Here is a 25,840-nt window from a genome sequence, read left to right as displayed (position 1 = left end):
ATGTTTTTATTTATTATTTCTCATTCATTATTTATTTTTTTTTGTATTTGAATCATTTTCTTACATTACAATCTTTTAATATTTATTTAGCATTTATTCTTTAATTAATTACTCTTGATATTTCTTACTTTATTATTATTTTATTAATTTATTTATTATCTAGTATTCATTACTCAGTATTAATTAATTTATTATTTTTCATTCATTATTATTTTTTTTTTTGATATATATATTTTTTCTCATTTATTATTTATTTTCTGTATTATGTATTTTCTGTCTGTTATTTATTTTTTTTTACTTATTATTTATTTGAATAATTTTGCTTATATTAAAATCCTATGTTATTTGCTTAGCATTTATCTTTATATTATTCAGTACTTAGTTGTTCTAAGTAAATATTATTAACTTTTACTTATATATTTACTCTTAATACTTATTGCTGCACAGCTTTAGCTTAAGCTAATGCTTTGTGGCATGGGTGGGGGGGGCAACATACTTAACACAAGCTGCTGCTTATCCATTAGACCCTTGGCTGGGCTGTCATTGGCATCATTAGTTTTATTTAATTATGCCTTCGATATTGATTGCTTTGTTAGAGAACATATTAACCCCCTTCGACTGCAACGTGCCACTTGTGGCAAGTTCAATTAAAAGAATATACTATATACACAATCGAATGATATGTGTTGCCGGCTTTCCAACTGTGTGATGCGGCATCGGCTCACCACAAATAGTGCCCAAGCCGCACAGTTTATTTATTTGATAATGAATAATGATGTTGATTTGACACTCGACACACACACACACACACACACACACACACACACACACAACTTCAAATGGGAATCGTCACGCTTATAATCGAGCTACGACCCGCAAAGTTGGCCCCCCCTAAATTTTATTTTGGAGTTTGATTTGAGCTGCGTAGGCAGCTGGCTCGCTACTTGGGTAGTATCAAATCAAATGGTATGCAGCATTTTGATTTTAATTTAATTAGATTTCAGCTGCGCTCTCTCGTTGTTGTTGTTGATCTCATTGTAGTTGCATATAGACTGGGCCCATTTACTGGAGCATGAAATCTATAATGCGCTCTCTGCTACAATTTCACAGCACTGCAAAGTGGCCGCTAATGATGAATCTAATTAGTTTGCTTATGGAGAATGCGCTGTGTGGTCAATGGGCTAACAAATCAAACCATGACAATGACCGCCAATTCATTAAACAAGACCATTACAATAATTTACAAATGCTTAGAGAAATTAATGCTAACGGATCTAGTAAAAGTTAATATTGTATGGAACTGAATTTGGTTTATATTTACAGATTAAAAAGTTTTAAAAATATTTTAAAATTATTTTAAAATTAAACTTAGAATAAAATTAATTTTAAAGTATTTATAATTTATTTAAAACATTAATTTAAGCATGCAAAGTCAGCTTATGCTTTAAACTATCGAGAGTTTAAGAAAAATTAGTTTTAAAATATTTTTAATTTATTAAAAAATTTAATTTAATTTTGCAAAGTAAGTGAGATCAAGAAAACTTAATTTTAAAATATTTAGATAATGGCTTTTAATTTATCGACGAAGATCAAGGAAAATTAAATTTAAAACTAATTTTTGATTTTTAAATATTTTCATAATTTGCAAAGTCAGCTAATGCTTTAAATATATCCTGAGATTGAGAAAAATTTAACAGTTTGCAGTTAAAAAAAACTCAATGTGTAAATATAAAAATACAAAATACTTTAATTAATTTATTAATTTAATTATATGTCATTATTTTATTTTAGAATATGTTTACTATATTCCTAGTTGAAAATTATATTTTAGGGATATTATTCTGAAGTCTATAAGGCTTTGTTGCTTGAGTCTTTCTACCAATTGAGCTAAATGTATAAATAAACAATAAATTATATAAGCTTAATACAAGTATGAATAGAATGCATAGCTGAGTTCAAAATATTTGCAGCGTGTATGTCTTAAATCCGAAATTAAATTAACAAGTCATCGCCGTCTTAAGTTCTTGAGCATAATTTATAAACTTGTCTGTGTCTGTGTCTGTGTCGTGTGTCGAGTCGACATTCATCAACTTTTTGGCTGCTTTCAACACAACTTCATTAAAATTAGCTCATAAAATTTGCAGCGCGTTGCACGCTCTTTGGCCAAAATCTTGTTTAGTTTTCATTTATGGCTCAATGCAAAGCTGACGCCGCCGCCCGCTCTCGCTCCCAGCTCTAACAACAAATGTGCAACCGTATCCGCATCCTGACAGACGCATTTCAGCATAATTTGGTATGACAGGCAGGCAGGTTGGTTGGTTGGTTGGCTGGTTGGTTGTGTCGGTGCCGACAGCATTTCCGGTATGCCAGAGCTTCCTTAATTCCACTTTACCAAATGACATTTAATATGCAAAGTTTTCGTGTTGCATGCCCCACACACTTGCAACGTGTGTGTGCGTGTGTGTAAGCAGGCGCGTATCTTTTGATGACTTTTGTTGATTTTATGCCAACACATTTGCGGCATTAGACACAAGCTAGACACACATATAGAAGATCTATGAGCGCCCAAGCCCAAGCCCAAGCCTTTGCTCTTGTCTGTCTGTCTTCAGTTGAAGTGCGGCGCTCTCTTGAAACAATGGCCAGGCAAGCAAGTGGCGGGCATTTCAAAATTCATGTCGAAATGTTTTGCCAAAATACCCTTTATTACAAAATAGCTTTGCATACTTTATGGCGCACAAGCCATCGTAAACTTTAATGACGCCATTTGCCAAGTCGCGCTAAAGTTGCCTTTTGAAATATGAATATTGTCTATATAGCGTCCTTTGCTCTCTCTCTCTCTCTCCCTCTCTCTGCTGTTTAGCAGATTAGTTCGATGGCAACGTTTTGGGCTTTGGCACGCCAATAAAATTGCTTTATGCACAGCCCGCACAAGTTTTCCGGCCACTTTTCAATCGCTATAATTGACATTGTTCGTTGTCCAGGGTAACACTGTAGGCCGCCCCCCACCCCCAATCGCTTGTCTGCTGCTTAAGCTAAGCACGCACACAAATTAAGCTCGTAAAATTTAATATTTTCCAAACTAAGTCTTTGAAATTTATAACTGACAAAATTTAACAGCGATTGCTTTTCAAACAAATCAAATAAATAAATGCTAAAGCTTCTTCCTAATATTTCCCACAACTAACGCGCACGTTTTTCTTTTTTATTCCCACCCTTGCTTGTCCCAAGCCGTAGTAAGTGCCAATCAAACGTAGAAAATTTGACAAAAGAAAAACTTTCCCAAGGCAAATTGCTCTACCAGCATAAAAATCTCTTTCGGTTTCGTTTTCGTTTTCGGGCAACGCCTCAGGTATAGCACACACACACACCACCTCATCTAACTAACCAAAGAGTTGAGCAATCCATCAAACAAAAACTGCATCAATAAAGCAATAAACTGTCTTCAAATCAAACGATATGTGCAAGCTTGGAAAGGGTTAAGGAAAAAGTCACGTTTAACACGCACCGCATAAGAAGAAGAAGCAGAAAGATACGTCAAAGGGAGTTTAAAGAATGGAACCATTAAGCCTAATGAATGGTTCTAAATCAATGGGCGTTAACTGTATGGAAAGCTACCTCGCAATCAGCATAAACTGTCAGTTATAGATTGCAAATCAGCTGTCGATATAACAAAATAAGTTATTGTTTGCTTATAAATTGAATTTTATTATTTGTTTGGCAAGGCAGCAGAAATAGGAATTGACAGTTATGAGCAATATTTAAAGTAGTAGCAACATTTCATTTGATTTATTAACATTCTAATATTTCGGTTCATTACCAGAAGAATATGTCTAATTATAATAACAGATTTTTTATAAATATTAAATTGATAGCAAGGCGTTTATAAAATATAAACACAATATATTTAAAATTCTTTTAATATACATAATTAAGTAATGCATAGCTTAAGTCCATGGCAAACTTAAGATGGATAGAGTAAAAGGTCTAGCTGGATATTCCTTTCGTTTACATTATTTGATTTTTATATTAAAAATATTCAATTATTAACTATAATAAGAATTAAATCTGTTGACTCAAAAGTTAGTTTGCTGTACCTGCCGCGAAGTAATAAAAGTTGTATAAAATAATAATTAATAAATATATAAAATAATAAATCTCAGTATTCCAAGATTTATATTAATTCCTCAGTAATTAATGTGAAACTTGTTTTAAAGGCTTCATTATAATTATTTTATATATTCTTTTTATATTAAGTACAAGCAGCTTATTTTAAAGCTTACGCGCTTCAACTTAATAAGTCTGTCTATATTTTATATTGTCATCATTCCAATTGCAATTGCAACATTAACAAAACAAACAAAACTACTCGAGCGTCAACAGAAATATGTCATTTAGAAAATTATGGATGAGACACACACACACACACACACTTAGCAGTAAATGGAAAATTATATGTGAGCAGAGCAAACAAGGCAAGAAGAAGAAGAAGCAGCAACATATGAGCAGGCTATAAATTAGCCCGCATGTCGGCATCAGGTGGGTAAGCAATCATTGTAGACAGGACAACAAGTCCTGGGGTAGTAGTAGTAGTAGTTGGGTGGTAAAAAATGTGCGTAGTGCTGTAACTAGTTGGGGGGGTGGGGGGTCTGCTGTCAAGTCATAAAATAAAGTGCGCTGTGTCTACAAATGATTTGACTTATTCGTGCAGAACAAATTGTGCGTCATTTGTTGTGCCACTAAAAAGTTAAAATGCCCCACCCCCCCAGCGCCTCATGCTGCTGCAATTAGCGTGGCCTGCGGCTGCTGAGAATTATGTGCGTGACAGTCATAGACAAGACATAGATAGAGTCATAAATGTTGCCTTCAATTTCCAATTGCCGTTACTACTTTCCAAATCATTTTACGGCTTTACACATGTGCCACACACCCCCCACCCAGCCCACGCTTCGTCTTAGTTTTATGGCGCTGACAGACAGCGCCAAAGTTGCGCCTGTCAGCGGCATTCACAGTCAGTGCCACAGCCGTATCCACATCCTAACGCATGAATTCATAAATTTATAATTAATTTGCATGCATATGCAATCGACTCCTAGGCAGGGCTTAGCAAATTGGCATCATGGCTCAATTTTAATGCTTTTTGTGGCAAAGAGCGTAATTGAAATTAATTTACGAGCGCGCGCTGCTCTTGCATTTGTTTGTTGTCATTAACATTTTTAGCCTTATTTGAAGAACATTTATTAAAATTTTATAGGCATTTTAATTGCGCCGTGCTGCATAGTTTTGAGCAGAATGTTAAGATTAAAATTATCTGAGCACAACTAAACAACAGGCGTCGCATATTTCGCTAGTTATGCGTAAACGCGTTTAGCTTTTTAAGGCAAAGTGTACACCCTAATTAAAGGTAATGAGTGCTCTTATAATATTTTTATATAAAGTTATAAAATCTTTTCAATTACTTCGATACTCGAAGCTGTCAAAGCTCGTAACATTAAATATGCCAACAAATCGCATCAGTTTATTAATTGAAAACATAAAATTAGTTTTACACATTGAGCTGTCTTTTCTTTATAAGCAATAATTTTAATTTATACAATGTGTATTTCATATATTTAAAGCAATATTATAACATATTATTAGCATTTTTAAATTTAGAATTCTATAAAGAAGTTTAAAAAGTTCTATCTGGAAATCTAATTACAAAAAATGTGCTTTCAATTTTATTTTTGTATTTATAGAACAACAAAATGTATAAGAAAAATATATAAAAATCTTTGAGGCTGCAAAGGTTGCAAATGTTAAATAAATCAATTGGAGAAATTAAAAGGAAATGGCAAAATTTATATTTTATTCATTAATATTGACATCAGTGCAATAACTTATATTTGCTATTTATACATATAACACAGTTAACTTTATTATTACCTATTATAAATTGTTGTATTCTAGTTGTTATTTTAAAATGTTCGATTTGTTGGATATTTTAAGTTTAATAATGCTGCAGTTTATTCTTTCTGCTTAGAAGCAGCTGCCACTGTCGCAGCCAAAGCTTAAGAGTCAGGAACTCATCAAAGCTCTCGCTTTTAAGCTCAAGCGCCTTTATTGTTATTCATTAATTTTAATGTTTGCACAACCTGCGTGCGCAATTTCGAGCTGCTGCATTGAATTGAATTTTCGAGTGGCCACCAACACCAAATGCAGAGACAGAGACAGAGACAGAGACAGAGACTGAGTGAGCGAGCTAGTCAAATGTTATGTCTGGGCCGCAGCAGCGCTGGCAGCCAATGAAGCTAAGTGCGGTTATGAACCCTTTTCGCATTTGACTGGCAACAACAAAGGGCCCAAATGTGTTGGCCAAATGTTGAAGCCAAGTGCAAAGTGCTTGCATTTGCGTAATTGTTGTGCTAGGCTTTAAGAATTTAAGCCAAGTTCAATAAACTCACAACAAAAAACAAAACAAAACATTAGTTGAACTCTACTAAACCAACAACAACAAAAGCGGCGCATGTGGAATTGTTAGTGCACAATTGATGCGCGACAAACATGCAAAGTGCTTGTAGTTCGAACAAAGGAAGCGGCAGCCAACAATGTGCCGCAATTAAAGCAAACTTATATTTATATTTATGTGATTAGAACTAATGCGGCATAAGAGACAATGCAGCCCACACACCCCCACCCCCGAACGCTAGAACAGCCCGCAGTTGCCACATGTTCAAAATGGATACATAAACAATATTTATTTATACACTTGGACAGTTTTTAATTCAAATAAATAAAGCATTATAAAGCAAAGTTCGTCTGTATGAGCAATGAGAACTCAGCGACTATAAGAGCTAGAAAATAAATATATATAAAATATAAGAGAACGAAAATTGGCATGCAAGCTCTTCTATTTCTGTAGCAAAATTTTTCAATAATTTAAAATAATTTTATTTTAGATTTTTCCAATTTTTTTAGGAGCGTAACATTTTTTTTTTATATGCGAATGAATAAAAAAACTATTTACGCTCCTAAAAAAAATTGGAAAAATCTAAAATAAATTATAAGCATTCAAATAATTGTTAATAAGATAAGTTACAGCTATTATTTAGATACTTTAAATTATTTCGTTATTTGCAATATTTTAACATTATTTACTTTTAAGTGTTTATGGTGTTTAAATTGATAGATAATTATTTGTAATATTTAATTGCTCATTTTTTTTATCGGTATTTCTTTATATTAGTTCCTTTAAAAAATAATTTCATAATATTTATTGTATATGTGTATTTGCTTCGTCTTACAAAGTGTATTTACAAGTTGGTTGCTTATTTTTTATATTTATTTATTTTTGGTTATTTTGTTGGCATGGGACCACCTGAGCTTAGAGCTCTACGCATGTCAACGCAGCATTTGCTTGTCAGCAAGTCAGTGAGTACCTGTATCAATGTCTGAGATGTAGCAACACCCTCCACTCCCACCCAGCAGCCCAACATATGTGCAGCGCGTCTCTCTCTCTCTCTCTCTTTCTCTCCCTAGCATGTAATTTGTTATCCAACAATTTATAATTGCATCAAAACACACACGCACATGTCAGGCCAGGCCAGGGCTCGAGCTGAGCTCGGAAATTATAGAGGCAAACATGATTCTATTTCTGGTCAAAAGTTCGTCCCCCCGTCCCTTTGGCAACTGTCCGATACAATTTTATGCCATGTTTAACATTTTGTACATTTTTCGGTTTTGTTGGCTCTTGTGGTTGCTGCTGCTTCTAATTTAATTTGATGCTGACTTATTGCTCTTGCTCTTGGGCTTTCACTTTCAGTTGATTTATGAATTTTTAAATCAATTTGACAACTTGGCGCTGCATGCAACATAATAATATGTAGTTCAACTAAAATATTAGCAACTGTTTGACATACGTTCGTTCTATTGACAAGCATAGAAAATCTTTTTTTCAAATTCAACAAACATCCCCAAACATCTCAAGCTTAGGCACTGTTTAAAAAATATTTTAAAGCGTTTGTAATTTCAAGGCGTGACGTATTATGTTGAAATGTACAATTTTGTTAAACGTTGCCCTTGATCGACAGCAGCAACTTGCTGTGTATGGACGGGAAACCAGCAACCGGCAGCCGGGACGCGTGTGTGGTGTACACGTTTCTCTTGAGTCTTTCTCTTGACAACTCAACTGACGAGTCGGAGTGCAGCAGTGGGTGTGGCTGCTGCCTTTGGTTATGCCTGCCACAACTTGGCTGAGTCGCTTCCCCCCTCCGCTAGCCGCTGGCTATGTCATCAATCTAAATATATATTTGAAATATTAAATCTCGGTGAGCATTGCAGACAGGGGGTGAACGTAGTTTAAAATCCATGTTAAATGTCCATGCCTTTCGCTCTTCAACTGGATGTTGATGGAGTGGCGATCTGGTTAGACATTTCATGGGAAAGTGTTATAATTCAAATGAGTCTGGGAATTCACATAATTGAATTTAAAATAGCAAGGAGCATTAGTTATAGTAAAAATAATGTGCTAGGCAATTCCATTTGTATTATAAAAAATATTGTGTAAATTTATTGTAACAATGAAAGCTTAGAAAGTTATTGTAAAGGATGAAATTAAAGTTTAGAATATTTATCTTGCATTGTTTTAAATTAAAAATTCATTTAAAAATTTAAAATAACTCTATTGAATTGTTTGATAAATTCAGTTGGGGTGCCACAGAAATCTCTAAAAAGTTTTTTTGGAGATCTCTCTTAAATTAAATCGTAGGAGTTGCAAAACTTAGACAGATATTGTGGCTTAGAATATTCGTCTAACTGATTTAACCTACTAATTTTAAGTTAATGTTTGACTTATAAAACAGTAAGCTTAAAAAAAATTATGCTGATTTAATTTATATAAAATTTATAATTTAACTTAAGGTTTTTTGTTGGCTTTTGGCCAAAGAAGCGCTTGAAAGTTGATTTATTTTATATATTTTTTTCACTAAAATATTTTATAAGCTATATGAATATTTCAAATACAAATGACTGAGAATTGTTGTCACTGTTTGAAAAAAGTCTTCGAAGTAAATTTTAAATTATTCTTAACATATTTTAGTTAATAATGTCGTAATGAGCGACAGCAGCTGGCGCTTCAAACTAATTGCACAGTTTAAGCTCAAAGCATTGAGTTTGTTTCAGCTGAAATGATTTTTGGCAAAAGCAGCAGCTTGAACTTGTTCGCTGTTTTTGTCAAGCGTGCAAAAATAAAAAATAAAAAGGGCAAAAGGCAGCAAGAACGTCAAGAACGGCAACTGCCAAACCAACAAAACCACTCGACATGTCAACTGAATTGGAAATGGAGACGCCACAAAGAGCGAGAGAGAGCGAGAACTTTTTGGGCGCTGCTTGGAGTGACATGAAAAGGAAAAGGACATGTCACACCGTATGCGCACATTAAGTGTAGCCACAATTTATCAAGCCGCATAAATCTAAATAGAGCGGGTCGGTCGCTCAGTGGGGTCGACTCGCTTTGGCTGCATCAAAAAGTCAAAAAGCTAATTTGCATTTAAAAGGACCAAGTGGCTTGGACCAAGCAACAATGCGGCTGCCATGACGTTGTCAACGCCTGGCCATGCATGCAAAATATTTTAAGCAATATTTTCAATTTAATAAGCCAAGATAAATGAACACAGAGAGAGTTGGAGCTAAGCGTCTCAGTCTGGACTGCTTGTCTGCTTATTTGCATAGTGTTTGAGCTTGAATATTTTCTGTCAATATGTGCCGTGTGCACTTCATCAAATAGCTGTGTGGCAGCCCTGATAAGACTTCTCTCTTTTATGTGTGTGTAGCCAAAAATGAGAAAAGTTAAATTACTTTGCTTATTTGGCAATTTTTCAAATTGAATTTGCTTTGGCAGTACAAACTCTAAATGTAGCTAGGACTTGATTAGCCCATAATCAAATAAGTTAACGAGGCTGCAAATAATTGCAGCGAACAATTTGGCAAACCTAATTTACATTGCGTGAGAGACGACAGTCCACAGTTTATTTGTTTGTCTCAATCAGTGCTCGAGTCTCGAGTCTCGAGTGGGCTGCAAGTTCTGTTGCTGTTGCTGTTTCTGTTTTGCGGTCGCAAGTGAAATGCAATGGTGCGTGCCGCAAATGGACAGTCAATAGAGCAGAAAGCACAACTCAAGTGCTGCACACAGGACACACACAGGACATAAGAAACGCACTGAGGCGTTAAGTTAATTTTATAGGCGCCTGCTTGGCTTCAATTTATGCAATGTCAGCGTAGACGGCAATTTGATTTTTCAATCGCTGGCTAATTAGCATTAACCAATTGACAACTTGTCAACCATGGCCAGCATGGCCACAGCAATAATTGCGATAATCACAACGTTGACAACATTAACATTGCGCCAATTTGTTTGCTGCTCCACACGCAGCCGCAGAGCTTTAAGCAGTAACAACCCTTTGGGAAGTTCTTCAGCCTATTAACAACTTACTCAGCACTCACTTGCACCTTTTTTTCTGTTTCTTGCTACGCTGCATATTTTTTCTTCTTGGCAATGACAGCTGTCAGTGGCAGTGACTGTCAAACTGTCAGCCTGTTGCTTGACTTTACATTTCGCCAGCGGCACTTTTTCATTTTATTCACATTTCTTTTGCATTGATTTGTAGCTCAGCAGCTTTTGTTTTGAAAACTGAATTCATGGGAATTCCCTGTATCCAATATTAATATATCTAGACTTGAGCTTATGTATTATCTGCAACCCACACCCACAACATCCGGCAAATTCATACACTGTATACATTTTTATCCATTTGTATACAGTAAACACTCGCATTTCCAACTGCAAAAACTACTCAATAATAATTACATACTCAAAATGCAACTGTTTCGCTTTGTCAGCGTTCACTGTAGTACCTTTTGTCAACTGATAACAGAATTTATATATAAACGACACAGAAGCGACTGCTAAGCTTAAGTTTATTTTCATACAAGCTGCGAGCTACAAGCCTAAGACTCAACATGAAGCCCAGACAATACATAAACTTAATTGTTTTAATATATTGTGCTGGAATCTCACAAGCATCCTTGGATAATGTACATAAGCATAGTAAATTGTTTGAAGAAAGTAATTATTTGTTTAACCATTTACAGTTTGATGCCAGCAGTTCAAAGCCCCAATGTGACTTATATTGCTTTAATATTCTAAAGCCATTGCTAACGCATGCAAGTGAGACCAGAACTAGAATTGAAAACTGCGAGAGTTCCGTGCACGACAAAGAAACACGCATAGTGAACCTAGAGACTGAGTTAGAGTCGCAGAACTCATATGGATCGTTTATCGATCAGCCGACTGAGCGAAGCTCCCGTATGGAACAATTAGAACTTGACCAATGGTCCATATACAGTCCAACCGACTCAACGTACTCAGTTAGTTGTGCCGCCGAAATCAGTAAGCTCCAAGAACAAATTGCAGCACTCGAAGCGCATGCTGTAACTGAATCTAGTGTCCTGCACATAAAGGACAATTGGATTGAGACATTGAAGATTGAGTTAGAGAGATGTAGATCAGACAATCAGCCAGAGCTAAGCTCAAGCACGGGCTCAACAACAACAGACTCAGTTAGTTGTGTCGGCGAAATCAGTGAGATCGAGTTGCTCAGAGCACAAATTGCAGCACTTAACAAAGAAATCGAAGCTCTACGTCAAACAAAGCTCAGCTTTAGAGTTAGGCGCAAGGAGAGCGGCGACGTTAACGATAAATCCATTATGAACTGCGACTCGTTCGAGAACTCTTCAAGTGTTCAGCAAATTTATATTCCCGGTGTGGGAAACTGCTCGGTGCTCTGTGATAGTCTCACCGCTGGATCTGGCTGGACAGTCATTCAACGTCGCTTCGATGGCAGCGGCGACTTTTACAAGAACTGGCAGGAGTACAGCGATGGCTTTGGTTCTCTAGATGGAGAGTTCTTCATTGGCTTAGAAAAAATCCATGGCATGACCAAGTCCTTGCGCTATGAGCTAATGATTGTACTCACCGATTTCCATGGAGCTGAGGTCTACGCAACTTATGACAACTTCCGTCTTGGCAGCGAAGCCGAAAGATACAAACTGAAGTCATTAGGTGCATATAACGGCACTGCGGGTGATAGCTTGGTAAACAGCTTAGACGCCAGTTTTACGACCTATGATCACGATCATGATATGTGGGGTGGCAATTGTGCGAAATACTATAATAGTGGCTGGTGGTTTAAGTGGGACACTTATAGGTAACAAATTTAAGCAAACAACTTCTTCAGCCTGTGACTTATTATTTGCTCTTGTTTTAAGCAATCTTAATGGAGTATACGCAAATGAAGAAGAGTCTTATCGAAATGGCATTTGGTGGTGGACTTGGCGTAATTATGGTGTTGCCAAAACAGTTCAAATGATGATACGACCCTGGAAGAAATAATTTAATCTCAAAACAAGTTAAAGCTATACCTCCCAATACTATATGCATATTATTTTAAATACTCTTAGCACAGCTTATATGTGTGAATAAATTTACTAGCTATGCTTATCAACTTGGCTATTCAAAACATGCGCTTGGCTTCAATCACACCAAGCAATCAGTTTGCCATTATTCATAACTGCAGCTTAAGTTTTAAAAGTATTTTCACTATTTAGCATATCAATGGAATTCAACAAATGTCATTAAAAAAATAAGTGGACAAATTAAAGTTGGGCGCCAGCAACATTTAGATACACTTTGACGAGGGCATTGCAGCAATGCACACAACAATGCACTCACACTCATAGCTCATTTTCGCTGTAGCTCTGAAATTTTCAAAATCGGTCGAAAGCATGACTAGGCAATTTTGTGATTTTTAAAGATTTTTTACTTGTCTTATATATCGTTTTTTTCGATTTGCGTGGTAGGCGGGAGTGAAATCAAATTAAGTAAATAAAAGCGTAAGTGTTCTGGATTAGGAGCAACTACATACCAAAATTTCGAAGTTGCTCCAGCTTTATAGTTGCTGAGAAACACGCGCTCATACAGACGGACATGCCTATATCGACTCCATTTGTCTTGCTGATCAAGAATATATATACTTTGTGGGTTCGCCCTGTTACATACATTAGCGCAACTTCATAATACCCTCTTCCATTTTTTACAAAAATGTCAAAGTGTATAATGAGTTATAAAACTGTGCAAGATACTAGCAACCAAATGCTAGATATAACCATTCACATATTATATATATATAATATATATATATATAATATATATATATATGTATATTTGCTTAATGCTATGGATAGCTTCGCTTATTTTATGGCGAATGTGTGTGTGCGCGTATAAAAGCGTAAATGGCATTTCGCTTGCGTTTTAGAGTGAGAGAGAGTTTGAGTTTTGCGCTTGGAGGTTGAATGACCTAGGACAATAGATTTATGCTTGGGGTAGTTGGCACTGCCCGCTGCGCTGATTAAGGGCGTTTGCCTTCTTAAAGAAGGGTTATTACAACAAGGCAAGCAAGTCCTTTTGTTCGCTGGCTGGCCCACTTCGATTGCCTCGTCATTAAAGTTGACTCGTTCGTTAAGCCCAAGCTTGACTGTACTGCAATTTCGCAGCAATTTTCAAGCAATTTAACTTGCCAAACTGGGCGCTCTAATGAGAGCCCGGCCAGGTATCATAAACGAAATTCCCACGTAACAATGCCCCAAAGTAAAATTCCAACCGCACAACCACACACGGCACATGATTGGGCAACAGCAGCAGCAGCAGCAGCAGCAGACAGCTCTCTCGTCATCCTTTGAGCGTATTCCCAAAAGCAACAGCAGCACATTAAGTCGACTGGCAAACAGCCGCAATTTGACTTGGCTGCCACTTACTGCTGCAGTTGGCTTTGCTGTTGCTGCTGCTGCTACTGCTGCATATTAAATATGACACAAAATGCATATTAAATGGCATAAGCCACAGCTACTGCCAATACACGAGTCTCTGCCAGGTGCTGGCTGCCTTCAGCTCGCCAAATACTAAGACTAAGTACACAACATACCTATGAATGCCAAATCCCCAGTAGCTTAGCTGTAAAACCTTTAAGACTTGACGGAAACGCTGCGTGTTGTAAAATTTTATAAGTTTGCTTTTATTTTGTGAGCTCTGAGCTTAAGAGTTTGAGTTAGTTTTAGTTCGCTACGAAATGGCAAGCGGGCTGCTTGTTAGCTTAAGAATTTAGCTGAAAATATATGTTGCCAGAATATGACGAAAACAAGAAATAAGTTTAGTTACTACTTATTGACACCCAAATAAGGAGACTAGGAGAACCGCTCAAGAAGAAGAGAAAAGTGTAAAACGTCATTTTATTCGCTGTGTCCTATGCGGAGTTTTTTGAAACTGGAATTAACCAAATTCTGTTCATCAATTGGAGATTTTATTTATGAATATTTTATGCACTGAATATTCCAAGTTTATGTTTTAAAATCAGAAACAAAGAGTCTGTTAGTGAATTTACAGGGTACTGGTTAGTGAATTAATTGGTTACTGCCTATGACAACTCCAATGGGTATACAATAGACCGAAGTGAAGTAGGACATTTATTCCCGCAGCCACTTCTAACTTCTAAGCTAAACTCTTCAGTAGTGGTGATTTGGTATCAATTGGAGATTTTATCTATGAAAAGCATGCACTGAATATTCCAAGTTCAGGTTTTAAACAAACAATGCGTCTGCTAGTGAATTTCCTGGTGATTGCTTACAAAATGAATTGACAACTCCATGGACAGTTCACCAATGTGAATACAATGGACCTAAGTGAAGTAGGACATTTATTCTCGCAGCCACTTCTAACTTCTAAGATAAACCTTTTTCTTTATTGACGCACAAAAATTGCATTTAAAACTTGTTTTATCTATAAATATCAACGTCTTGGGTTCTTCGCAACCCGTTCGTCAATTAAACATAAACAACTTGGCGTTGGCTTCCTCGCACCTTGACTGTATTCCCAACGGCTTAAGTCCTTTTGAAATAAAATCCACATCGTCTAATTAAACAAAAGCTCGAAAAGTCGAGGTGTAACCACCATAAATGAACATTAACTTGAAAATCATAAAAAGGAGTAAATGAAAAACTCTCACGCGCTGCTTCTGCTGCTTTGTACATAAACAAAACTCAGACTCAAATTTCATAGCATAATAAATGGCGCGCAGTCCCGTTGCAAAAAGTTTCGCTCATTCCTTGCTGCTGCTGCTGTTGCTTGTTAGCGCGCGTCCTGCTACTAGTGAAGTGATGAAGTAATGAAAGTGTGCGCCAGGGCGAAAGAAAAATTACAATTCAGGAGCTACGAGCTAGGAGCGCGCAGTTATGAACTTTTTGACGTGCTAAATAATGCACACGAAAGTGCCAGTTGGTCGACCAGGGGTTAAGATTCCGCTGTAGAGAGGGGGGGCATGCAGTAGCATTTCTTCATTAACTTTGGCGCTTCACCCAAATCATGATGATGATGAATTTTATATAAAATGCTTAAATACCTGCAATTTAACTTTTGTTCCCTTTGGTACTCGGTCCAGCGTCCAGCGTCCAGCGTCTCGCACTCCAAAGCATTTCAGCGCGTATTTCTTTTAATTTAAATTGACTGCGCTTGGCTCTACTCCCAGTGGGCGCAAACTAATCAAAAAGCGATAAAAACTTGTTGCCGTGGCGCAGCGACGGGTCTAAAATATTTTACAAATATATTTGAGCAAGGGATTGCGATTTTTATAACTTAAATACATAATGTATGGTATGAATTAGTTTTGTTTTATTTTTAAAATTAAATACAATTGAAATTTCAAAATAATTATTAGTCGTACATTTTAGATATTTTAAATAAATATATCTAAAATGTACGTCTAATAATTATTATATATATTAAATAAATTAATTTACAAAAATAAATACAGTAAAAATACAGATATGCAGCATTATCTTATACACAATCTTATTCAAAAGATTTGGCACTTAAGTTTTAAATATTTTTTAAATTGACAACCTTTTGCTTTTTATTTATAAAATAAAAATTGACAAGCTTTTGACAGCTTTTACTTTTTATTTATAAAATAAAAATTGACAAATAACTCTAAAATTTTTAAAATAAAAATAACAAATAATTGTTATAAAATACCAATGGATAAGCAACTTATATTTTTGATTTTTATAATAAAACATTAAACTAATTCTTATCTAATAATTGCATTAAGTATATCAAAATTTATTCATTTATCTATTATTTTTAAATCATTTGCAATCTCAGCTTTAAGCAAATGCATTTAAATAAAATTGCTAAGAACTGGACTGCAATTAATGTAATTGATACTTTCATTCATTTGGAAGTCATAACTATGCGAGCTACGCTTTTGCTAATTACTCTCCCTGTATGTGTGTGTTTGTGTCAGAGATTTTAAAGGAATTTCTTGCTGCGTCTTTATGCTTTATCACTGCACTTAGCCAAAGTGTCATTCCGACTGCATGCACATAATTAATTAAGAGTTGACAGCAGCGCTGGCAGCTTCATACCCATATTACCAATTACATACATTTGCCAAGCGCTCTCACACCACTGTGCGCTCCTTAACTAACAGAAATGTCAAAAATGCAAGTGACAAGTGTGAAAAAAGGACGAGCAGCGAACACACGAGCAAGGCTAAAGCAAAACAAAAGCCAAGTTAACATAAGAGACAGAGACAGCTGGTCGTGGGCTTAGGGTGTGTGTGTGTGTCTGCTTGAAGACATCGCGCATTCGTGCGAGGCAAAATAAATTGAAATTTTAAAATGTATGAAATTAATTTTTCGAACTTTCAAGCTCGAACACCTCCCACACGCCTCGTCTGTTGATATACAAATGATTATTTATCTTTTACGCACACTTAGACAACAGTTGACACATGTGTGTGTGTGTGTGTGTGTGTGTGTGTGTGCTGCTGCTGAGCCTGACACTTGCCACAACACTTTGTCAAGTTTTTAGTATGTTGTCAGTCGGTTTTTGTCTTAGCCACGTTATTTTGCCCTTTTAAGCCATTTGTCAAACACTTTAGACATGACGTCATATGCATGCGTCCATCTTTGCACATGTTAGTTAACACTTGCCACTTGCCACATGCCACAAAGTTGCTTGTCTGATGTGTTAAATTTACATATAGATTAGCAAAAGGATTGCTAGAGAGTCTGGCTGGGGCCTCTGTCTATATGCACTTTTCAAAATGGACAACAATCAATGACAATGAGTGGGCGTATGTGTGTGTGGGCATGGTCTGCATCATCATTAAGTGGCGAGCGCATCTTGTAAACTGATGCGTAATCCTCACAGCCCCCCACCCCAACCAATATTTAATTGTTTTCCATGCGGACAGGAAGGACCAGAGCGAGTGGGCATTGTTGCCATTTCCGTTGATTCTGGGCCACGACTTGCTGCCCAGGCTCAGACTCATTGTAAGCGTAAATCCCCTGGCAACACTTTTGCCTTTCACTGCGTACAAAGAAAATGCTTTGGCCTTTTTTCTCTCTTGCAGTCGAACAATGCAGCAAATAATTGCAAGCCATGCTGATAGAAAGAGAGAGAGAGAGAGCGAGAAGGGGATTGCTGATGGGCATTAAAATGCGTATGATGCGGCTTAAGTAGTTACAACACACAGTGGCAGCACAATTGGGACTCTTTAGATTACGAGCCAGAGGGTCTCAAGTGAGGCGGAGCATATGTGAGTGTAAGCCAAACGGCATGCCAGAGTTCACCTGAGCTGAGCTGAGCTGAGCTGTGGGGTTAGCATGAAAATATCTTAATAGATTAATATAGAAACAGTTGTGCTAACAATAGAAACTTTTATCTAAAATAATTGCAATTTGTTAATCAAATCAAAGCAAACTTGGGGCACATTTTAAGCGACTGTAGCGGTCAAATAAAAATATTTAAATAAATATAAATAATTAATAATAAATAATTCCATTATTAATCTATTAATAGATAAGCAAAGCCGTAAATAATTTGAATTACATTATTAGCTTAGATTTAAATAATAATCTAATTACTAGCGATAAGTAATTACTATTTAATAGCTACGGTTTAATGTTTTAATTTATTATTTAAACATCAATATACTTTTCCAATTTCAATTCAATACAATTTCAATTCGCTTTTATTAGACGCAGAATCAAAATTAAATTTTATTACTTCACTTCTAATTTGTTTGTCTCTAAGTTAAACCAAATTAAATATATAAATAAATTGTTTTACATAAATTTAGTGCATATATAAATATTATTCAAATAAATAAGAGATTTCTAACAATTAATATTTTTATTTATTATAATTTAAGCTATTATTGCCTCAAGCCCTAATAAACTTTGACAGCCTCACGGCTTATCGCTGCAGCTTCAGTTGCTTTAGCTCCCACCCTCTCACTCTCTCCCTCTCAGTCACTTTGATATTTGCACATTAACAGTGACAAATGCAATGCAAAACACGCAGTAATCACCCAAAGCAATAACAACAGCAGCAGCGGGAGCAGCAGCAAACAAAACTGTATCATTATCATAAAATTTTATGTTTATGGCAATGATGAAAAGTCTAGAGCGAGCGGTAACGGCTGTCTAAAATAAATAATTACCATAAACAGCAGCCAGGGCTAGAGACGATGGTGTCGATGTCAGTGCCTGGCTGCATCATTTTGTGTGTGTGTGCCACATGCCCCAAACTGGCAATTGGCTAACACTAGCGACGGCAACGGCAACGGCAACAACAAATGCAAAATGAATTGAATACTCAACTGCTGCTGAGCTGAGCCTACGAGGCAGTTAATGCCATTGGCGCTTATCAAATGTTTTTGGCATTGATGAGCGAGCAGCGCATGTGTGTGTGTGTGTGTGTGTGTGTGTGTGGGTGGCGTGTGTGTGTTGTTTTAACATTGGCATTCTTGTAATTACGTTTTGAAACTCCTTCACTCAGCTGTTAATTCAAATTTACGTTAATGGAAAATCATTACGCACAAATGTGTAAAGTGCACTTTTGTATTTCATTGCTGCATATATCAGTGTGTGTGTGTGTGTGTGTGCGTTGGCTTTTTAATGCATTTTGCACGGCGTAGTGCAAATAAACAGCTCAACTTGGCGGCTGCTGCTGCAAATTTTTAATGAGCTTCAAGTGCAGCGCGTCTGACAGCTGCTCAATGGAGGCGCCTGGCTTGCTGCTGATAAGCGTGTGTGGCACGTTGCACGTCGAAACTTTTGGGCTCAGTTATCGTTGTGAGTGAAGGTGTATATGTAAGTGCATCAAAGATAATATTTAAGTATCAGTGCCAAACGCAAAAATTTACTTTACTCAAGCTGCAGCTAAAATTTAATCTTGAGCTGAGCTTTACTCTGCAGCGAAAAGTAATTTAAATAGCTCATTGGTATTTATTTGTATTGATTAATAATTATATATTTATGTATGTGAGAAATATATATTTTTTTTTATAAATTTGTCTTTTAATTGAACTGTTATTAATAAAAAGAACCTAAATTAAACTTATGAGCTAATACAAATTCTAAAGGTCGCGTCTTTTTACAAGACGCGCCTCGTATCTAGGCTCACTATATGGTATCTTATTTTAGTGCGGCGATTTAGTCGTTTAGTTGGTTTTTGAATCTTTCAAAGTATTGCGCCGATTATGTGACCAATAAGATATTGATATTATAATTTTAATGGAAAGTTCAAGCTTTTTAAACATTGAATTTAAAAAGAATGCAATAGATTTATCAAAGAAATTTTTTATTTGTTTAAATAAAACATTACATGTTTATAAAGAGTTTCGTGAGTGAAACAAATTATAGCACTTGCTTGTATTAATTTTTTTAACTGAGTTACAGCTTTTCTAAGCTTTAAAATAAGTATAATAAACATTAATCGCCTACACAGGCTTTTTATTCATAGCTTGGTAGAAAATCATGCGATTTATGTATAATTTTAATTAATGGTTATGCTCATATTGATGCTTAACACAAAGTTGCAACATTACTTTTTTGATTTTATAACTTTTATTTATTGCCAATTTAGGCAAACAAATTTTTTGTCAAAAAACGCCAAAAATTAAAAATGAACAAAATTAAACAACGAGTTTAATAAGGTACTAAACTGCTCTATTCAATCCTTTTTAACCGAGCTGTAGCTTGTCAGAGTATGAAATTCTCAATAAATTGCCTTAATTAGTTGCAATTTTATTTATTTATTATTTGAAGCAAACAAATTTTGACTAATTTTAATTGTTTACGTCACACTGCAAAATTCCCTAAATATTCCCTAAATATTCCAGCTAAATTTACTAGAATTGTAGCAACGCTTTAGCGCTCAGCTTATTGAATATTTAAATGAACATAAGCGCCCAACGCTTTATCTAACTCTCCCTAATGCAAATCATAACTTTTATGACTCGGAGCCACACGCACCGTTCCCTACACATTTGCGCAATCAATACTGAGCGACCTTGAAAGCTCCGTTATGCGCGCATAAAAAGCACGTGCTGTCAACTGTGTCAAAGTCAAAGCGAGCTGCCACCCACAGGCGCCGCCCGCGCTGAGCTCCCTAAGCAACTTTCACTGTCAAGGCCACACGCACAAAGCGGCCGGCGAATGGGAAGGAAGAAAGACAGCAAAAGCGCTGCCGGCCGGCGTGACCTTGAAACGAAATAGGGAGCAGCTTTTTTTGTAGGTGGCAACATTTGAAATGGCAGCCACTTGGCCTTGGCAATGACATTGAAGCCAATTGTAGAGCGCGCCCCTAGCAACAAGCTGGAAAATCTTTAGCTAACTTAACTGAAATGCCATTTACTATTTGCAATGTGTGTGTGTGTGTGTGGCAGGAAGTGGTTTATCATAATGGATGGCCAAGCCAGTGGAACTTGGGGGAGCTCAAGGCCAAATCAGGCGTCAGTGCAAATGTTTGCAGGAACTGTTGGCAACTATTTGTTTGAAGGACAAACATGACTACCCGTTGAGTTGAAGTTCGAGTTGAAGGGAAGAACTTAACCCAACTGAGTGTGTGGCAAGTTGAAGGCTTAACTTAACTCAATGCAGAGTCAAGCTGAAATGCAATTTAAAGTTTAATTTAATGTTACATATTCTAATATTGCTTTGATAATAGTTTTCAAAAATAGTTTAGTTTATTAATTTATCATTTTATTTATCTGCAAATATTTATTTATTTAATTATGCTAACTATGGCTAGTAGTAGTATTTAAAATTAAATGTGCTTTAAAATATTAAAATTCATATAGTGCGAGTACTTGGCACAGAGCCTGAAGTAAACAATTTTATAATCTTTTATACATTTACTCTAATATTATAAATATTATTCTTTGATTGTACATAGTTGATATTAAATTAAATGATTAAATAAATAGCATAACATAACAAATCCCGTTAGCAAAGTAATTGTTGCGCTAGAGCAAAATTCATTCGAACTGCATTCGAACTTAATTCGAATTACCCCTTCGACAAATGTGAAAGGCAAACTTAGAGCAAAACACACCCCTTAATCGAAAATCGCTTGCAAAGCACTGCTTACGTTACGTAAAGCGTAAACGTGCGTTACGTAGTGCTGTGCGCGCTCTCTCGCTCAGCTTGAGCTCTCACCAAAGGTAAGCTGAGCATTTATTTTGGGGTGGCAGCGGGCAGAGCTGCAGCGGTGTGAGTTGCTGTGGTTGGTGGTTCAATTGGTTGGTTGTTGGCATAAACAAAGCGCACACACTCACACACTCAAAGTAATGTTAGCAGCACCAACACCACCACCACCACTCACTGCTCTGAGCTCAGAGTGGGGTTGACATTCGGCTGAGCTAACGTCGCGCCGTGTTGCTTCCTAGGAAGCACGAGCTGCGCTTGTCGGCAGCGCAGCAATTTTATAAAAGTGACTGCGGCAAGGATATTTACAGTCAGTCCACGCTGAACCTTTGCTAAGGCCACAACACAGACGTAATAAGTGAGCACACACAAAATAATTCAGTTTACGTAGTTTATTTATTTGGCGCCAAATGCGAGCAACTGCTTAAATAAAAAGTGAAAAATTCAAGACACTCGAGTGCAATAAGTGAAAAGACTAAATAAAAAATATAAAATGGCAATTGCGTATTTTATACCCGATCAGGCGCAACTGTTGGCTCGCCAGCAAAGCGCGCAACAAGCAAATAATGCACGACAGCAACAACAGCAGCAACAACAGCAGCAGCAACAGCAACAGCAGCAGCAACGTTCGCAATTTCGTGCCAACATTTCGGTGCCTTTGGGGCATGAGCAAGGCGCCATGTCCATGTCGGAGTTTGGCTGCTGGGAGCTGCTCGCTCAGATCTTCTGCTACGCCTTGCGGATTTACAGCCACAACTCGCGGCAGCGCCGACCGACGGTTATACAAATAAGCTTCGAGATCAGCAGCGCGTCGCAGGATCAAAATGTAGATGCCACTGATGCAAGCCCAAAGCGAGATTAAGTGGGCGCGTTGGGTGTGTGTTTGGAGATGCAAGACTACGAGCAACTGAAACTATTGTACAGTTTAAGTTTTTTGGTGGCAGCTCAATCAAAGCGCATTGTGATTTTTTTTCGAGAAAGAGAGAGAGAGGAGAGTAGAGTGTGTACTTCTTATATATTTGTAAACGATTTTTGTAGAGAGAGAAATTCAAAATTTGTCCACAATGGAACGCTGAAAGTGATAAAATGAAATTGTTGGTACTGTTTTGGTGTCAAATTTATTGCTAGTACTTTTATTTATTTTTTTTCTGCATTTTAAGTTTTTCACACGCAAAGGTTTCCGGATTGTAAAGTTGGTTCAAAATAGGCGCGTCATTCAAATTCAATTTTAAATAATTAACTAACTAATTAGCATCTGTGTCTACATTTAAACAGTCGAGCAAACACTATCATACACATACTATATAAATTATGCTATATTAACATAACAATACTAAATGTCAAATTTTAGCATTTCTTAAAATAATTGTAACCAATCTACTGAATTAATCGTAACAGCAGCAGCAACAAATGTAACAAAAATACAACAAAAGACAACAAACTACAATTGTACAAAATAGTTTATAAGCAAACAACTTTTATATATACAAAGCAAGCAACTATTTAATTAAATGTGTGTCAATAAACTAAAAATACAGAACCGCCGAACCAAACAGCTTCAAAAATAAATTTATATAAAAAACAACAAATTAACCAAATTTTGATACAAATTACCAAAAATATTAATGCGAATATACTCTATGCATATTTTATGATTATCATTGATTTTAGCAAAATGATATTACTACTCTTGATTATATTTTTTTAAAGCGTTTTGGAAAATACAAAACAATTAATCAAATGTATAAAAATATTAAGCACATTTTGTAAGCAATTAAATTAACTTTTTGATAAGACAAGCAAACAAAAATAAATACAATTTTATAAAAAATATAAAACAATTTTTTCAATTGGAATTTAAGCATATTTACTATGTTTAAAATTGAATTTAATATTAAAAAGTTAGCGACAAAATTAATAGTTTCAAGCACATCGTTCCAATCTAAACATATTTTTAAATATTTGTTATATTCTAAGCTTAGGCATGTTGTTGGGAATAAACCAAATCATTGCCTTGATAAGTCTGATTCATCGGATAATACTGAGCTTGCGTGGCACTATTTTGCTCCAGCTCGTACACTTGACCAGCGGCCGCCATGTTGCCGAAATTGCTGGCGGGATAGAAGCCCGTACTGGCGCCTTCCAGGCCACTTGGCATGCTCATGCTCATCTCAGTCATGGGCGAATGATTAAAGTTATTGCCAGCGCCGCAGGGCGGCTTAAAGTCTGCGCTGTACACACTTTGGATAGGCGGCTCTTGCTGCTGATTAGCATAATCAGCATTCGGCTGGTAATAACTGTAATCAGAGTTATTGTCACTTGCTTGGCTAAGCTGCATTTGCATCGAATTTGCATAAGGCGACGGCGGCGCGACTGCAGCTTGATTCATAGTTCGCGACATGCCCATGCTCAATACGTGGCTCTCTTCCTTGAATTGTGCACTGGGCATTGTGCCCAGCTGACTGTGATAGTCATGGAAACCAGCAGTTTGGCGCTGCAACTCATAATTGGGCATTGTCATTGCTGCAGCCGATGGTGCGTATGCGCTATATTGCTGTTGAGCTAAGTAGTTTAGATCTGCACTGGAGTCATCAGCGTAGCTTTGGCTTTGTGCTATGCCTTGATTAATCGTATAACTGTTATTGGGCTTTAAGGTCTCAGCTGATGCAGAGCTATAGCAACTGCTGCTGGCTGCTGCAGCGCTGCTGAAATTATTAAAGTTGCCCTCATAGTTTGCTTGCTGATTGTGATCGAAGTATGCATTGCCATTGTCCATCTCGCTATTTTGACAGCTTTACAATAATTTATAACAAGTCTCAATTAGTATATATACTTGCTAGCTTACCACGGTGTGCTTATATTATAATTATCCGCTAGCGTATACTGCGTTTCATTATTTTGCTGCTGCGAGTTCTCTTCGAGTTGCGGCAATATCATGGCTCGAGCACTAGAATTAAAGCAAAGCAACTACAAACTCCAGTTCTAAGACCTGCTAACTATGCAAATTGGGTTAAAATTACTTGAAATTTATAAATGAAATACAGAGAAGCGGCCGCCAGCTTGGATGTGGGATTTATGCTCTGCTCGAATCTTGAATGAATAATTAAAATAATAGGTCAAGCGGCAGGTTGAACAAAGGGGCATATTGTTAAATAGAATTTAATACTAGGCTACAGATAAAATAAATAAAAATAAAAAATAAATAAATAAAAAAAAAAATAAAAAAATATAAGAAAATAATGCAATGTCGCAATCTTAATTACAAAAATCAAAACTAAAATTATAGTAAACATTTTTTTCTACAACTAATAAATATTCTTTATATAATTCAATGTAAGTTGCATGCATATATATTTTAAGAAAAGTAGTTTATATTTTTAGTATAATTTAGTATTGTAATTTAAATATTTATAACAATTTTTTCTAGATTTTTAACTATCAACTCAGAATTGAATTTGCTTTGATTATTTCTAATTAAAAATTATATTTAAATATTCTATATAAGCAACAAAGCTGCATATATTCAAGCAGAAAAGCAGTTTATATTTTAGTATAACCTAGTATTGTAATTTAAATATAACAATTTTTTCTAGTTTAAAATTATCAACTCAGACTTTAATTTCTAGTTAAAAATAATCAACGCAGAATTAAATTTGCTCTGCTTGTAATGTTCATTTGCTTGTTTCTCTTTAGTTTTTAATGAAATTGAGATTCTGTCTTTATTTTTGATAACTTTTACTCTTTTCTATGCTTGCATAGAAATTATTGTAATCCAAATCTAACTACAATAGAATATTTACTGTATAAACAAATATTAGCTTGCACCACAATTAACATTTGCTTTCCTGAAATCTCACCTTTGTTTGCCCGGGTGTGAACCCTTTGGCTCAGCTCTGGCTCAACCCCTGCACCCCCTCAATATTTAGCGATGCTTATCGTCGCAGCCAATATGTCACCTTGTATGCTAAGCAATTTCGCTGGCACACAGACTATTTTATTCTTTCATTTTTTGTGTGGTGTCATGCCACAAGTTGCGGCAAGGGTTAAATTAAAAGGTTACGCTGCTTAAAGCCAGCCGCAAAATGTGCAAAAGGCTCGAGTCATCAGGGTCAGGACACCCCCCGAAAAAAAAATAAAAATAACAGCTGTGAGAAATGATCGACGCTCGCTGATAACTTGGCCAGTTCCGAAAGAGAATTTATAATTATGCAAACATTTTGGGCCGCTAATTTGACGCATTATCTTAATTTAAATCGCGCAA

General features: G+C 36.1%; 3 protein-coding genes across 4 annotated transcripts; 2 read left to right on the top strand and 1 right to left on the bottom strand.

Annotated features, from left to right (window-relative positions):
• Nucleotides 1–10,971: 10,971 nt before the first annotated feature.
• LOC108598887 (fibrinogen-like protein 1) lies at nt 10,972–12,582 on the top strand. The gene is made up of 3 exons (XM_017985648.1): nt 10,972–11,067; nt 11,125–12,239; nt 12,301–12,582. The coding sequence occupies exons 1-3, from the start codon at nt 10,993–10,995 to the stop codon at nt 12,422–12,424; spliced, it is 1,314 nt and encodes a 437-aa protein (XP_017841137.1). The 5' UTR covers nt 10,972–10,992; the 3' UTR covers nt 12,425–12,582.
• Nucleotides 12,583–22,029: 9,447 nt separating this feature from the next.
• On the top strand, nt 22,030–22,581 carry LOC108599903 (cell death protein Grim). Its single transcript, XM_017987097.2, has one exon. It carries the CDS (start codon nt 22,073–22,075, stop codon nt 22,439–22,441), a length of 369 nt encoding a protein of 122 aa, XP_017842586.1. The 5' UTR covers nt 22,030–22,072; the 3' UTR covers nt 22,442–22,581.
• Nucleotides 22,582–23,490: 909 nt separating this feature from the next.
• On the bottom strand, nt 23,491–24,625 carry LOC108599899 (maker776). 2 transcript variants are annotated; one of them, XM_017987090.2, is made up of 2 exons: nt 24,425–24,625; nt 23,491–24,371 (listed from the first exon to the last, which is right to left on the bottom strand). In XM_017987090.2, the coding sequence occupies exons 1-2, from the start codon at nt 24,514–24,516 to the stop codon at nt 23,558–23,560; spliced, it is 906 nt and encodes a 301-aa protein (XP_017842579.2). In that variant the 5' UTR covers nt 24,517–24,625; the 3' UTR covers nt 23,491–23,557. The 2 variants fall into 2 exon arrangements, with proteins under 2 accessions (XP_017842579.2, XP_017842581.2); XM_017987092.2 differs by having other exon boundaries at nt 23,491–24,359.
• Nucleotides 24,626–25,840: the final 1,215 nt, after the last annotated feature.

The sequence above is a fragment of the Drosophila busckii genome, chromosome 3L (genome assembly GCF_011750605.1).
Source record: "Drosophila busckii strain San Diego stock center, stock number 13000-0081.31 chromosome 3L, ASM1175060v1, whole genome shotgun sequence".
NCBI lineage: Eukaryota > Metazoa > Arthropoda > Insecta > Diptera > Drosophilidae > Drosophila > Drosophila busckii.
Note: the sequence above shows the minus strand (reverse complement) of the source record. Positions and strands in the feature narration are given on the sequence as shown.

Coding starts and splice junctions, on each gene's coding strand:
- LOC108598887 (XM_017985648.1), top strand. CDS start 10,993: ATGAAGCCCAGACAATACATAAACTTAATTGTTTTAATATATTGTGCT. Junction 11,068..11,124: donor CACAAGCATCCTTGGATAAT/GTACATAAGCAT, acceptor AACCATTTACAG/TTTGATGCCAGCAGTTCAAA. Junction 12,240..12,300: donor TTTAAGTGGGACACTTATAG/GTAACAAATTTA, acceptor TCTTGTTTTAAG/CAATCTTAATGGAGTATACG.
- LOC108599903 (XM_017987097.2), top strand. CDS start 22,073: ATGGCAATTGCGTATTTTATACCCGATCAGGCGCAACTGTTGGCTCGC.
- LOC108599899 (XM_017987090.2), bottom strand. CDS start 24,516: ATGATATTGCCGCAACTCGAAGAGAACTCGCAGCAGCAAAATAATGAA. Junction 24,372..24,424: donor TATAATATAAGCACACCGTG/GTAAGCTAGCAA, acceptor ATTATTGTAAAG/CTGTCAAAATAGCGAGATGG.